This window comes from Aotus nancymaae, unplaced genomic scaffold (genome assembly GCF_030222135.1).
Source record: "Aotus nancymaae isolate 86718 unplaced genomic scaffold, 86718_ANA_hifiasm-v0.15.2.pri h1tg000028l, whole genome shotgun sequence".
In the NCBI taxonomy this organism is placed as follows: Eukaryota; Metazoa; Chordata; class Mammalia; order Primates; family Aotidae; genus Aotus; species Aotus nancymaae.
In genome coordinates this window covers 19,764,812-19,778,765 of record NW_026988441.1, presented here as the reverse complement: position 1 = coordinate 19,778,765, position 13,954 = coordinate 19,764,812, and the positions used below count along the sequence as shown (strand labels likewise).

At 51.3% G+C, this 13,954-nt stretch overlaps 2 protein-coding genes across 7 annotated transcripts in view; one reads left to right on the top strand and one right to left on the bottom strand.

Annotated features, from left to right (window-relative positions):
- ANKRD27 (ankyrin repeat domain 27) overlaps nucleotides 1-8,460 on the bottom strand; it is a 68,372-nt gene extending 59,912 nt beyond the window's left edge. For 5 of the 6 annotated variants that reach the window (XM_064381517.1, XM_064381519.1, XM_064381520.1 and 2 more), the window contains exon 1: nucleotides 8,343-8,460. The gene's annotated coding sequence lies outside the window, so the exon portion shown is untranslated. Of the gene's footprint in view, nucleotides 1-14; nucleotides 176-8,342 lie in introns of all 6 variants that reach the window. The other variant, XM_064381518.1, reaches the window with a different exon arrangement.
- Nucleotides 8,461-9,114: 654 nt separating this feature from the next.
- RGS9BP (regulator of G protein signaling 9 binding protein) lies at nucleotides 9,115-12,972 on the top strand. Its single transcript, XM_064380688.1, has one exon. The coding sequence runs from the start codon at nucleotides 9,523-9,525 to the stop codon at nucleotides 10,228-10,230; it is 708 nt and encodes a 235-aa protein (XP_064236758.1). The 5' UTR covers nucleotides 9,115-9,522; the 3' UTR covers nucleotides 10,231-12,972.
- The last annotated feature ends 982 nt before the right edge of the window (nucleotides 12,973-13,954 follow it).

Here is a 13,954-nt window from a genome sequence, read left to right as displayed (position 1 = left end):
AATGTTCAACTCACTTTAGGAAGAAAGCTGTTTGAAGGATGTTGCTGTCTGCAAACTGCTCCATGCTGCTAACTAATGTGAATCAGTGCTTTGCATGTTTTATGAAACATTCTACAGCCACTCGTCATTGTCCCTGGTTTGCTCCTCTGTGCCAATGAGCTCTCAGACAGGGTGCCTACAAAATGGGCATATAAAAGGAGATCAGATTTTTTTTTTTTTTGAGACAGAGTCTCACTCTGTCGCCCAAGCTGAAGTACAGTGGCACAATGTCGGCTCACTGCAACCTCTGTCCCCTGGGTTCAAGCGATTCTCCTGCCTCAGCCTCTCGAGTAGCTGGGATTACAGGCGTGGGCCACCACACCCAGCTAATTTTGTATTTTAGTAGAGATGGGGTTTCTCCATGTTGGTCAGGCTGGTCTTGAACTTCTGACCTCAGGTGATCTGCCCACCTCGGCCTCCCAAAGTGCTTGGATTACAGGAGTGAGCCACTGCACCTGGCCACTTTTTGTATTTTTAGCAGAGATGGGGTTTCACCGTGTTAGCCAGGATGGTCTCAAACTCCTGACCGCGTGATCCACCTGCCTTAGCCTCCCAAAGTGCTGGGATTACAGGCATGAGCCACTATGCCTGGCCAATTTAATTGTCTTTTTAAAAATGTATTTCATTTTTTATTTTATTTTTGTTTACTTTTGTAGAAATGAAGTCTCGCTGTGTTGCCCAGGGTGGTCTTGAACTCCTGGCTCAACCGGCATGTGCCACCACACTTGGCCTAAAATTTATTTTAAAAAGAAATCTTATTACTACATTAAATAGAAAAAGGGCATCACTTCCAATGAAGAGAAGATCACCTTAAAGTTGAAAATTATAAAGGTAATTAATGTTATTTAAAACCTCATAATCCCAGCACTTTGGGAAGCCGAGGGGGGCAAATCCAGCCCGGCCAATGCAGTGAAACCCTGTCTCTACTAAAAATACAAAAATTAGCCGGGCATGGTGGCTCATGCTTGTAATCTCAGCTACTCAAGAGGCTGAGGCGGGAGAATCGCTTGAACCCAGGAGGTGGAGGTTGCAGCAAGCTGAGGTTGTGCCATTGCACTCCAGTCTGGGTGACAAGAGCGAAACTCCGTCTCAAAAAAAAAAAAAAAAACCTCATTAGATGCTAAGTTTGAGCCTGGGGCCTTCTTTCTTCATTAAAACGAGAAAATCAGCAACTATTAAAAAAAGTATATGCAAATTTACCCTTGATACAATTAGATGAATGAAATATGAAACAGGAAGTACTCTCTCACTATGAAATAGTGTTCCAGAATGCCTCCTTGGGAAAACACTATAGATACATAACTGCATGATGAATTCAATTCCTTGGGACTAATGATAAAAAATAGCCACCATTTGGGAGAGTCCTTGTCCCAGGCACTGTGATAACTTCTATGCATCCTCATCTTTGCTTACTTACTTTCATATATTTATGAGTTGGGGTCTCACTCTACTGACCAGGTTGGAGTACACTGATACAATCACAGCTCACTGCAGCCTCAAATGCCTGTCCTCAATCATTCCTCCCACCTTAGCCTCCTAAAGTGCTGCAGTTACAGGCATGAGCCACCTGGTCCAGCCTGAGTTTTTTGTTTTGTTTTGTTTTTGTACAAACAGGTCTCACTATGTTGCCCAGGCTGGTCTCAAACTCCTGACCTCAAGTGATCCTCCTGCCCTGGCCTCCCAATGGGCTGAGATTACAAGCATGAGTCACTGTGCAGTCCTTATCCTTTTTTCTAAGACAGGGTCTCGCTCTATCACTCATAGTGGAGTACACTGGTACAATCACAACTCACTACAGCATTGAGCTCCCGGGCTGAAGTGATCCTCCTGCCTCAGTCTCCCAAGTAGTTGGGACTACAGGCATGAGCCACCCATGCCCCCTTAATTTTTTTATTCTTAGTAGAGATGGGGTCTCACTGTGTCACTTAAGCACTCCTCCTGTCTCGGACCACCAAAGTGCTGAGATCACAGGCGTGAGCCACTGTGCCCAGCTAATTTTTTTTTTATTTTCAATAGACATGGGGTCTCACTATGTTGCCCAACTGATTCTCCTGCCTCAGCCCCTCAAAGCGCTGGGATTATAAGTATGAGCCACAGCACCCAGCTCTCATCCTATTTTAATGCTCTCAATAACTCTAGACAAGTAGGTATCACTAGCCCGTGTCACAGATGAAGAAACTGAGATTCAGCTGGCTGACTCAAGGTTAGAGAAGAGCTATTCATTCATTCATTCATTCATTCATTTAGCAGAGATGGGGTCTCGCTATGTGGCCCAGGCTGGGCTCAAACCCCTGGCCTCAAGTGATCCTCCCACCTCAGCCTCTCACAGCACTGGGATTATAGCCATGAACCACCATGCCCAGTCTAACAGTCATACTTTATCTCCCCAGATGGAAAACTCTACAAGACAGATAGCTACACAGACCCAACACCTAATTCCCCAGGTCCAGCCAGAACTGTCTTGGCTGCAGGCACCCTGGGTTCTGCATGAAAAAGGCCTGTGAGCTTCCGGTCAGTCCTCCTAGGGAGAAGAGACTAGCATAAAAATGGCTGCATATAATCTCTGCCTGGGCCCCAGGAGTGCCTCTGCAACCATTCAGGTATTTAAGTCATTAATTTCACTTATTACTGGAGCCCAGATCATCTCCACCACAATGAGATAATGCAGTTTTGCCAGGACAGAGTCACAAGAATAAAAAAAAACTCTGTCTAGTTTCTGACATAGTTGGTTCTACCTAGCACATTGCAAAAGCAAAAAGATGCTCTGGATGAAAGCCATGTAAGAAACAGGATGCAATATGGTCAGACTCAAGCTGGGAAAAGACACTCCTTCTGCTTCAGAAAAGATGCTGGAGGAACACCAACACCTCCACCCCCAAAATGAGGCGACAAAGCCGGGCTTCCATGGAGGAACTAACAACGGAGCTGGGAGGTGAGGACCAGAAAGAGAAGAAAACAGCAAGGGCCGGATAATCTGAACACTTTGAGAGGCTGAGGCAGGTGGATCACCTGAGATCAGGAGTTCAAGACCACACTGGCCAACATGGTGAAACCCCATCTCTACTAAAAATGCAAAAATTAGCCAGGCATGGTGGTAGGCGCCTATAGTCCCAGCTACTTGGGAGGCTGAGGCAGAAGAATCGCTTGAACTCAAGAGGTAGAGGTTGAGTGAGCCGAGATGGTGCCACTGCACTCCAGCCTGGGTGACAGAGTGACACTTCGTCACAAAAAAAAAAAAAGAAAAGAAAAAGAAGAAAACAGCAGGGAAGGGGGATGAGGTGGAGGATGGGGAAGTAATAAGACTCCAAGCAGAGGCCAGAAAGGGGCAGAACAGCAAGGGAAGGGCAGGCCACTGAATGCCACATCAAAACACGCAGGTCACGTGCAAGAATGTGCATACACCAGGCTCTTAACAAGCACTGCTATGCAGACAGAGCCTGCTGTCATCCAACCCCAAGTCATCTGCTTTATCTTAGACCTGTCTTCTTGGTCATTAAAGACTGAACCCTCTGTCAGGAGTAAAGATTCAAAGAGCTCTGTCCTTTCATCCATGCTGGCACATGAAAAAAAGAAAAAAAAAAGACCTCTGTCCAATACTGTTCTCAACCTTTCAGTCCTAGTGTTAAAAATATGCAATATGCAGGGAGCAGTGGCTCACTCCTGTAATCCTAGCACTTTGGGAGGCCATGGCGGGTAGATCACCTGAGGTCAGGAGTTCGAGACCAGCCTGGTCAACATGGCAAAAACCCATCCCTACAAAAAATAAAAAAAAAATGGTCAGGCATGGTGGCACATGCCTATAGTCCCAGCTACTTGGGAGGCTAAAGCATGAGAATCGCTTCAACACAGGAGGCGGAGGTTGCAGTGAATCAAGATGATGCCACTGCACTCCAGTCTAGGCAACAGAGGAAGACTCCATTTCCAAAAAAAAAAAAAAAAAAAAAAAAACTGGGCCCAGTAGCTCATGCCTGTAATCCAACACTGAGAGGCTGAGGTGGGCAGATCACTTGAGATCAGGAGTTCAAGACCAGCCTGGCCAACACAGTGAAATTCATCTCTACTAAAAATACAAAAATTAGCCAGGCATGGGTGCCCATAATCCCAGCTACTCGGGAGGCCGAGGCAGAAGAATCACTTGATTCTCCTGGAAGGCAGAGGTTGCAGTGAGCCAAGATCATGCCATTGCATTCCACCCTGTGCAACAGAGTGAGACTCCATCTCAAAAAAAAAAAAAAATGTAATATGCCTGGTACAGTGGCTCACACCTGTAATCCCAGCACTTTGGGAGGCTGAGGCAGACAGATGATTGAGCCCCAGAGTTCAAGACCAGCCTGAGCAACAAAATGAGACCCCATCTCTATAGGAAAATAAAAAAATGAGCTGGGTATGGTGGTACACACCAAGCCAGGGGAGGCTAAGGCAGGAGGATCGCTTGAGTCCAGGAGGTCGAGGCTGCAATGAGTTATGATTGCACCACTGCACTCTAGCCTAGGCGACACAGCAAGCAAGACCCTGTCTCAAAAAATAAATAAAGGTAATAATATCATATGATCTGATGCTTAATGCCAGAGTTGAGTTCTTACGTAAGGGTAAATGCTTAAAAAACAGTTTTATATCCTGTTAAGTTTACCTGCAAGAAGTAGTTTGCTGGCTGGGCACACTGGCTCACACCTGTAATCCAGCACTTTGGGAGGCTGAGGCAGGTGGATCACTTGAGGTCAGGAGTTTGAGACCAGCCTGGCCAACACAGTGAAATCTACTAAAAATACAATTTGCTGGGTGTAGTGGCCCACGCCTGTAATCCCAGCTACTTGGGAGGCTGAGGCACGAGAATCTCTTGAACCCGGGAGGCAGAGGTTGCGGTAAGCCAAGATGAGGCCACTGCACTCAGCCTAGACAATAGAGCGAGACCCTGTCTCAAAGAAAAAAAAAAAAAGAATTAGTTTGCTATTTTAAAATAACATAGAAAGAAAAAAATAATAACATGGAAAGATAAGTGAATCTTATAGAACTTCTTTAAAAAAATTTCATCCCTGCCTGGGTTCAAATGAGGGGAAAATGTACTGAAAATCCAGTTGAGTTAGCTGGAGATACCAAATACCCCTGAATGTGAGTTATCTGCAGTCATTCTACGAACAGGAGAGCCATGCAAGGCCTCAAATTAGTATTTCAGGCAGCATTGTGCACACTCGTGGTTTTGTGGTCTTCAACCGTCCTGCTAGCCCAGATAAGTCTGGGTGGTCAGGAACCATCTGGTGACAGCATGCAACCCAGCTCAGCAGAATGCAGCATGGAAAATTCAGCCTCCTTAGAGATGCACTCCCTGCTGAAATCTCACTGTGACGGCTGTTCCTACCCTTCCAGGGCTCTGACCAAACCCTCTGACCAGGAACACTTCCCAACAGATGAGCAGTATTCTCCATTTGGTCTAATTTATGATTCAGAAGGAAAAGGCAAAAACCGAAAACTTTCTATTCATCTATTTTCATACCAATGGACGCAATGTGGTGATGTAATGTATGCTGTTACAGTCACCTGTGTCCTTCTGGTCTATAACATGTATAGATCTTGTCCATATTCTTCTCAAAGCTTCTCATTAAAGCACCCAGCCCTGCGCCTGGCTCCCTGCAGACATGGAGTAACTGCTCACCCACTTAAATGAAATGATAGTGGGGCATTAAGAGCAAGCCCAAGCTCCCAAGGAGAGGTCATCTCTCATAGGAGCTGGAACTCCACCGCCCACATCCAGGGTAGGTGAGAGCCTAGCCCCAAGTCACAGCCAAGAAGGAACAAAGGCAAAGAGTCCAAAACAAAGTGCTCAGCACCAGCCAAACACAGTGACAGCTGGAATGAGCAGGGTCAGAGAGAAGGCCCAGGACCGGAACCAGAGTGAGACTATGCAGGGAGCAGGAAAGTATGGAGGAACACAACAGCCCCTTCGAACGCCACTGCATCACCCTGTTCCCGGACCACAGGGAGAACCACCATGCACTCATCCCTGCCCCAGCATCTTGGACGGATGGGCAGGAGCTCCAGGGACACTTCTCAGTGTTCCTCAGATAGAGAATCGACCTCAGGACAAATCAAGTCTGGATCCTTCTGGACTGAATCCTTTCTAGGCTTGGTATCTATCATGACGTGGTCACATTCCTCTGCTCCTCTGTGAGAGGATGGAGTCATTGGATACCAGCCTAATGCTGGCAAATGATAGACAGGAAGAGCCTCAGCAGGGCAGATGCCACAGAAACCCTAACCAGGACACAGAAACATCAGTAACAAAGACCTAGCAGCAGGTCTTTGTGAAGGAGACACAGTCCAATGGCCACAAAGAGGCACAACGAAGACCCTAACCCCCCGCCCTCTGCAGACACCTCTGCCTGCCCTCCCAGGGAAGCTGCCGGCCAAGATTATTTCCCATGACCCGGAAAGGCTGGGTGTAAGTTGGGAATGTAAGTCTATCCAACGTCAGAGCCCCAGGTGCTTTCCTGTCCCTAGGGCTGGTCAGGAGAAGTCTCTGTTTCTGCACCATCCTGCATCTGCTTCCCCAAGGTCTCCAGGCTGTGCCTCCTGGATCTGCTCCCTGGATTTCACTCACACCTGTCCACCAGCAACACAACAAAGTCATCTTTCCAATGCTGAGCTCTGCAGGATTCCTCAAAGGCTTCACCTCCACTCCCCACCAGGTGAGCCCTCAACTTCTCTGCTAGGCGCTCAGGACTTGGCTTGTCTGACCTTTGGCCACCTCTGCAGCTTTGTCATCCTCTGCTGTCCCCAAAGCTATCCCCAAATATGGGTTTCCTAGCTTTCCACCCATTTCATCCTGAAAACTACTATTCCCCTGAGAATGACCCTATGTAGGGTGTGGGTGGCTGAGACCCCCCCCCCGCCCCACTCCCATACAATGGTCAAGGCCAGAAGTACCCAAGCCCTGGCAGTGAACACTCAGCCTACTGCTCACCCAGTTAAAGGACGGACCCCTGGGTGACAGCAGGCCCTGGGGCTCAGTGCTTTGGACCCTCAAGGTGCCTCAACACCAGGCCTCATGCCAGGTTGATCTTGAAACAATAATAGCTACTGCTCAGCAAAACGTGGTGGCTCATGCCTGTAATTCCAACACTTTAGAAGGCCAAGACAAGAGGATGGCTTGAGGCCAGGAGTTCAAGACCAGCCTGGGCAACCTAGCGAGACCCCATGTCTACAAAAAAAAAAAAAAAAAAATTTTAAATTAGTCGTGCTTAGGGGCATGTGACTGTAGTCCCAGCTACTGCAAAGGCTGAGGTGGGAGAATTGCTTGAGTCCAGGAGTTTGAGGCTACAGTGAGCTACGGTCGCAACACTGCACTCCAGCCTGGCCAACAGAGCCAGACCCCGTCTCAAAAAGAAAAAAAAACAAAAACAAAAAACGAAAAAAAATTTTTTTAAAAAAAGAAAATCCACTGCTCTACTCTTCGGCCAGTACGAAGACTGCATTATTTAATCAAAATAGGGGCCTCTCTCCATGAAACTCATCAACTTGTAAAATCCCAGCTCTCTGCAGCCTCACAGTCCCTTCCAGCACTGCCAGCAGCCCTCCTTCCATGCATGCTCTAATTCCTCAGTTAAGACCAGTCCCTTGCTCCTTCGCCCAGCACGGGCCGTGAGGGTCCACGTCACCTGCACCTCGAGGGGCGGCCAAGGGGGCACTGCGTGGCTCGTGCGCTCCGGGGCAGTCCATTTTCAACCAAACGAGAGAACAGACTCAAGAGTCCAGAACATCTCTCTGTAAGAGTTTTACTTTAGCCATCTTTACCTGGGGGGACGCAGAGATCCCACCCCGAGAGAGGCCGGCAGGCAAGGATTCCCCGCTTTGTGCCCTCAGCACCTCCGGAAACCACAACTGCCCGGCGCGCGGCTCGGACCCCCACCCGCCGTCTGCCCTCCACCAGCCCCGAGGCCTCCGGGAAACCGAGCGGCAACGGCCCCGCGCCCAGCCAAGTCTGAGACCCCCGGACCCGGGACCCCGGCTCCACCCGCCAATGTCGATGCAGCGGGGCTCAGAGCGCGCATTCTCCGCGCCGACCACTCCCTTTCCTCCAGACCCGAGGGGCGGAGTGGGCAGGGCACGCCGGCTGCGGACGGGACACCCACCTGGGGGCGCGAGGGCTGGGGCAGCGCGGGGCCACCTGGCGGACCCGGGAGCGGATTGCGGAGAGCAGGGAGCCCCTCCCCCCTCGCTCTCGGGGCCCTGCCCGGCCGCCGGGCCCCGAGACGCAGCCGTCCCACGGGAGGGGAGACGCGGGAGGAGGCCAGCGCGAGAACACTTACTTAAAAGGCTACATCGCTTCACTCCCAACCCATCCCGGGCGGCTGCGGCACCTCCCAGGTCCGCGGCTGGGACCTCTTTGCCCACCACCCTCTCACGGCGATCTTGCCCTACAGCCCCCAACTTACTCCGCCGTGGGGCGGAGCTGCGCCATGGCTGGCCCAATCAGCAACCGTTCTTTCCCAGAGTGACGTGCGCGCAGAGCAATCATTGAGCCCAGCTCAGCCGGAGGCGGGGCTCAGACGGCTCCCAGCGCTTCCTACTCCAGCTGGCCCCGCCCCGCGCCAGCAACTGCGCGTGCCCAGAGAAGGGAGGGGCGGAACCGGGAGCCGGGCTGACACTAGGGGTGGGGTCTGCGCTCGGAAGCCAGGGCCAGCCCTAGCGCGATGCTGCGGAGGCAACCGACCCGGTCAGCGCCCAGCCCCTGGGATTGCCAGTCACTGCGCGCTTTGGGGCACGGAGGTGCCCAGTCCTGAGGGGCACCCCACGTCCTGTCGCTGACAGGGTCTAGGAGTCAGTATCCCTGGGTTCTAGTCCCCTCATTGGCAAAAACTCCGCGGGAGCCTGGCCCCCTTTTTACCAGTTTCCTCATCCATGAAATAGGACAGGTTGGATCTCCAAGGCGCTAACATTCCAGAACTCGGATGGGGTGAAGAGGAGGGAGGGATGGGCGACCCACACGTGACTTCCCCGCGCGGAGCCCCGCCCACCCCTGATCTAGGGGATGGCAGCTCCGGCCGGGGCGGGCGGAGTGGGCGGGTCCTAGGAAACCCGACCCGCCCGCCCTTGGCAGCGCCTAAGGCGGAGCGCACGGCTCTGCCGCCTGCTCGCCCCGGGGTCCGCACCCGTAGAGGATGGGGACCGCACCCTCAGCTTCGAGAGGAGCCAACGTGGAGGCCAGGGCAGCGCAGAGAGTCGGCGTGTGAGCGCCTGGGGAGGATGAACGAGGGGGCGGGGGACCGCTAACGGGGTTCCCTCTCCACTCCACGTCTGCTGAGGCGCACGTCGAGGCTCCCAGGCGGATTCCGTGGACGTTGGCAGCAGCGCCAAGCGAGTCACGGACCATGAGGAGCGTTCGGGCCGCGCGGCCCGAGGCCTGGACTGGGGCTGGCCGCGTCCTGCCGCGCTGAGGGGGAGGCCAACAAGGGCGCGGGCGACCGGTTCCCGCCAGAGCGCACCGCGATGGCGAGGGAGGAGTGCAAGGCGCTGCTGGACGGGCTCAACAAGACGACCGCGTGCTACCACCACCTGGTGCTGACCGTTGGCGGCTCGGCGGACTCGCAGAACCTGCGGCAGGAGCTGCAAAAGACGCGCCAGAAAGCGCAGGAGCTGGCAGTGGCCACCTGCTCCCGGCTGACTGCCGTGCTGCGCGACCGGGGCCTGGCCGCCGACGAGCGCGCGGAGTTCGAGCGGCTCTGGGTGGCCTTCTCGGGCTGCCTGGACCTGCTGGAAGCGGACATGCGACGCGCGCTGGACCTGGGCGCCGCGTTCCCGCTGCACGCACCGCGGCGGCCGCTGGTGTGCACGGGCGTGGCGGGCGCCTCCTCCGGCGTGGCGGCGCGCGCGCTGAGCACCCGCAGCCTGCGGCTCGAGGCGGAGGGCGACTTCGACGTCGCGGACCTGCGCGAGCTGGAGCGCGAGGTCCTTCAGGTGGGCGAGATGATCGACAGCATGGAGATGAAAGTCAACGTGCCCCGCTGGACCGTGCAAGCCCGGCAGGCGCCTGGCGCCGAGCTCCTGTCCACGGTCGGGGCCGGCCCCTCCTCGGTTGTGTCCGTGGAGGAGCGCCAGCGGGGCTTCGACCCCAGGAAGGCCCTGGCCGCCATCCTTTTCGCCGCCGTGCTGCTGGCGGCTGTGGCCCTAGCCGTGTGCGTGGCGAAGCTGAGCTGACGGACCCCCGACGGCTGCCTGCCCGCCCCCGCTCCCTCCCCGGAGACAAGACTCGAGATGGGTGTGGGGTCTGGCCTGTGCAAGGGGAGCGGTCCTAAAACCCTGTGTGTGCATGGGATACGCGCATTTCCAGCGCACTTCTGCCTGGGCAGGACACGGTTTCCTCTTGCTGGCCCTGGAGGAGTTAACTTTGCGCGGGCGGTCAGGGCATTACCGCTAATGTCTGCAGGAGCTTTATTCCCTATTAATAGAAAACCGTCACAGTGTCCCCAGATCCCTCCGAGTTAATGAGTTAACACGTGTGCTGTTGGGGCGTCTTTACAGGGAGTCCTGTAAACCCCCACTCCTGCCGGTGTCGCCCCCTCTCCGCGTGGGACAGTTTGAAAAGTGGTGTGGGGTGGAGTGAAGCTTGGAGAGGGGTGCTGTTTGGCTCTATGTGGTTGGTTGGTCTGTTTCCTGGACAAGAAACAAATTGCAATCAGATGTCAGCAGTTTTTATTACCTTCATCTTTCGGGGCCTAAATTTAGGAGAGTGTGCCGAGAGCAGTTCATACAAAGGGCTTTCTCTAAGTCGCACTAGCGCTTCCTGGCAGAGTTTATCCATTCGTCTCCAAAAGCAGCTAGAAGAGATTTGAGGTCATGACCTCCCACTGCCACCCAGGGGCTGGCACTATTTAGGAAACCAAAGAGGGTGGGTTGAACCCACTCTCAGGGACCCAGTACGCACACTTGCCTGCAGAAAAGGGCTCTCCCCAGCCATCCAGAGATGGGGGTAAGAGGAAGAGCAGAGGCTTGGGATAGGGCCACCTGCTGTTTAAACTGGCACTTTCTCCTTCTCTGGGGCTTTTTTTTTTTTTTTTTTTTTTCCAGAACTAGACCAGAGTGTTTGATCCTCCTTTGTGGGAGGGCTGGGAATCCTCTTTAGAGCACTTAATCCTATTTATCCCCTGGAATATGCGTGCTGGCCAGTAGGAGGGCTGGCTTTGTCAGCTCCCTGAGCCCGACGCTGCCTGCCCCTCCAAGGTAATGTAGTATTACTGGCCCACAGAGGTTTTGAGCCAATCAGCTCTGAGACTGGGTTAGAATGTAACAGCTTTAACTTGGAATTTAAGAAGCTTTTAAATAGTAATTATCCTCTGAAAGAAAAATGACGTCACCACAGCGTGTACTATGAAAGCTGTTTTTTTAATTAAAGAACATTGGGCCATGAACTCATACCTGCCAATGAGTCAAACATAGCATTTTTACATAGATACTTAGATTACTAAATATACATTGCATCTATTTTTGAAGTTGATATATGTTTTTTTTCTTTTTTGAGACAGGGTCTCCCTCTGTCACCCAGGCTGGAGTGCAATGGTGTGATTGTGGCTCACTGCAGCCTCCAAATGGGGTTCAAGCTGTCCTCCTACCTCAGCCTCCTAAGTAGCTGGAACTACAGGTGTGTGCCACCACACCTGGCTAATGTTTTTTAAGGCAGTTTATTTATTTATTTATTTTTCTTTTTCTTTAGAGACAGGATATTGCTGTGTCACGCAGGCTGGAGGGCATTGGTACAATCCCAGGAATTCAAACCACAGCCTTGAATTATTGGGCTCAAGCTATCCTCCCACTCAGCCTCCCAAGCAACTGGGAGTAACGGGGTACACCACTGCACTCAACTAATTTTTTGTAGAGACAAGATGTGACTATGTCGCCCAGGCTGGTCCTGGCCTCAAGCAGCCCTCCCACCTTGGCCTCCCAAAGTACTGGGATCATAGGCATGAGCCACTATGCTCAGTCTAAAAGCAATATTCTTTATTTTTTCTATAATTTCACTTCAAAATAAAATCTATATTATTGAGTAGCATAAAATACTGGAACCACAGGTTTAAGTGACAGAATGTTAAGTGGCCCCTAATTCTTTTGATCAAGTGAGAAAATGTTTGGTCCTTGATCCCAGGATGACATCTGCCTGAGCAGTGCTGCCAGCTCCCACCTGTGGTCCAGAGAGAGCTCTGGAACTCTGTCCCATTCTTGGGGAAGTCAGGCTGTGAAAACAGATGCATTTAACTTTCTTTTTTTTTCTCTTTTTTTGAGATGGAGTTTCACTCTTGTTGCCCAGGCTGGATGGAGTGCAATGGCACCATCTCAGCTCACTGCAACCTCTGCCTTTAGGGTTCAAGCAATTCTCCTGCCTCAGCCTTCCAAGTAGCTGGGATTACAGGCATCTGTCACCACACCTAGCTAATTTTTGTAATTATAGTAGAGATGGAGTTTCACCACATTGACCAGGCTGGTCTCAAACTCCTGACCTCAGGTGGTCAGCTCACCTTGGCCTCCCAAAGTGCTGGGATTACAGGAGTGAGCCACTGCGCCAGGCCACATTTAACTTTCTAAAGGTAATTTGCAATAAATTTCAGAGACTTTGGCTGAAAACTGACAAGGATTTTTTTTTTTAATTCCTTTTTACCCCTGAAGTGAGAATGGGGACCAGGGGAAAGGAACTGCCCATCTTTCACAAGGGCAGCTTGGAGGACCAAGGGGCAGAAGTGCATACCAGAAGGTGTGTTCTCAGGGCACCCAGACTTAAGAGTCTCTCCACCACCAACCGCCCACTTCTCAGGAGGACTAAAGATTCCAGTAGCTCAGATAGGGCAAATGTGGGATCTGTGTTTGTGTCTGCGATCATGCTTCTAAAAGACCCACAAGGTCTTAGGCTGAGGAAACGTTTTGCAATTTTCTAATTATATATATGTGTATATATATACACATATATACACATATATATATATAGAGAGAGAGAGAGACTGGGTCTCTCTCTGTTGCTCAGGCTAGAGTACAGTGGCCCAATCATAGCTTACTGCAGCCTGAAACTCTTGGGCTTGAGAGATCCTCCTGTCTCATTCTCCTGTCTGGGACTACAGGCGTGCACCATCACAATCAGCTAATTCTTTAAATATTTTTATTTTTTAGTCCTTGTAGAGATGGAACCTTCACTGTGTTGCCCAGGCTGGTCTCAAACTCCTGGGCTCAAGCGATCCTCCCATGTCAGCCTCTCAAGACCCTGAGATTTATAGGCGTGAACCACCATGCTTAGCTGACAATTACTAATACCAAGAACTCCTGCTTCATCCAGTCTGGGTGAATCTGAATAAGGGCCACTTCCAATTCTTTTGCACCTGGTTGTCCAGAGTGCCTTTGGAGATGACATAGAACGTTTTTAAGCCCCTCCTCCCACACCTGGAGTCTCTTGCTACCTTCCCCAAAGTCTCATCTCTCTCTGGCAAGAGAAGGCTGGGACATTTCATAACCCTGTGTTGGAAAATATACCTAGGCCGGCACATTGGCTCAAGCCTGTAATCCCAGCACTTTGGGAGGCTGAGACAGGTAGATCACCTGTGGCCAGGAGTTTGAGATCACTCTGGCCAGCATATCGAAACCTTATCTCTACTAAAAAGTACAAAAATTAGCTGGGAATGTTGGCACACACGTGTAGTCCTAGCTGTTTGGGAGGTTGAGGCAGGAGAATCACTTGAATGCAGGAGGTGGAGGTTGCAATGAGCAATGTTGTGTCACTGCACTCCAGCCTGAATGGAGCAAGACTCCGTCTCAAAAATAAATAAATAAAATAAAATAAAATAAAATGTACCTAAAACCCAAGTCCTAAAGGTATTCTCCTGTTTCTAACACTGGGAACCTTTGTTCTTATCAAGGTATTTTGGTTCATGAATTTTTTTTTTTT

What these genes read in the sequence shown, in the direction of transcription:
- RGS9BP (XM_064380688.1), top strand. Translation starts at nt 9,523, where the DNA reads ATGGCGAGGGAGGAGTGCAAGGCGCTGCTGGACGGGCTCAACAAGACG.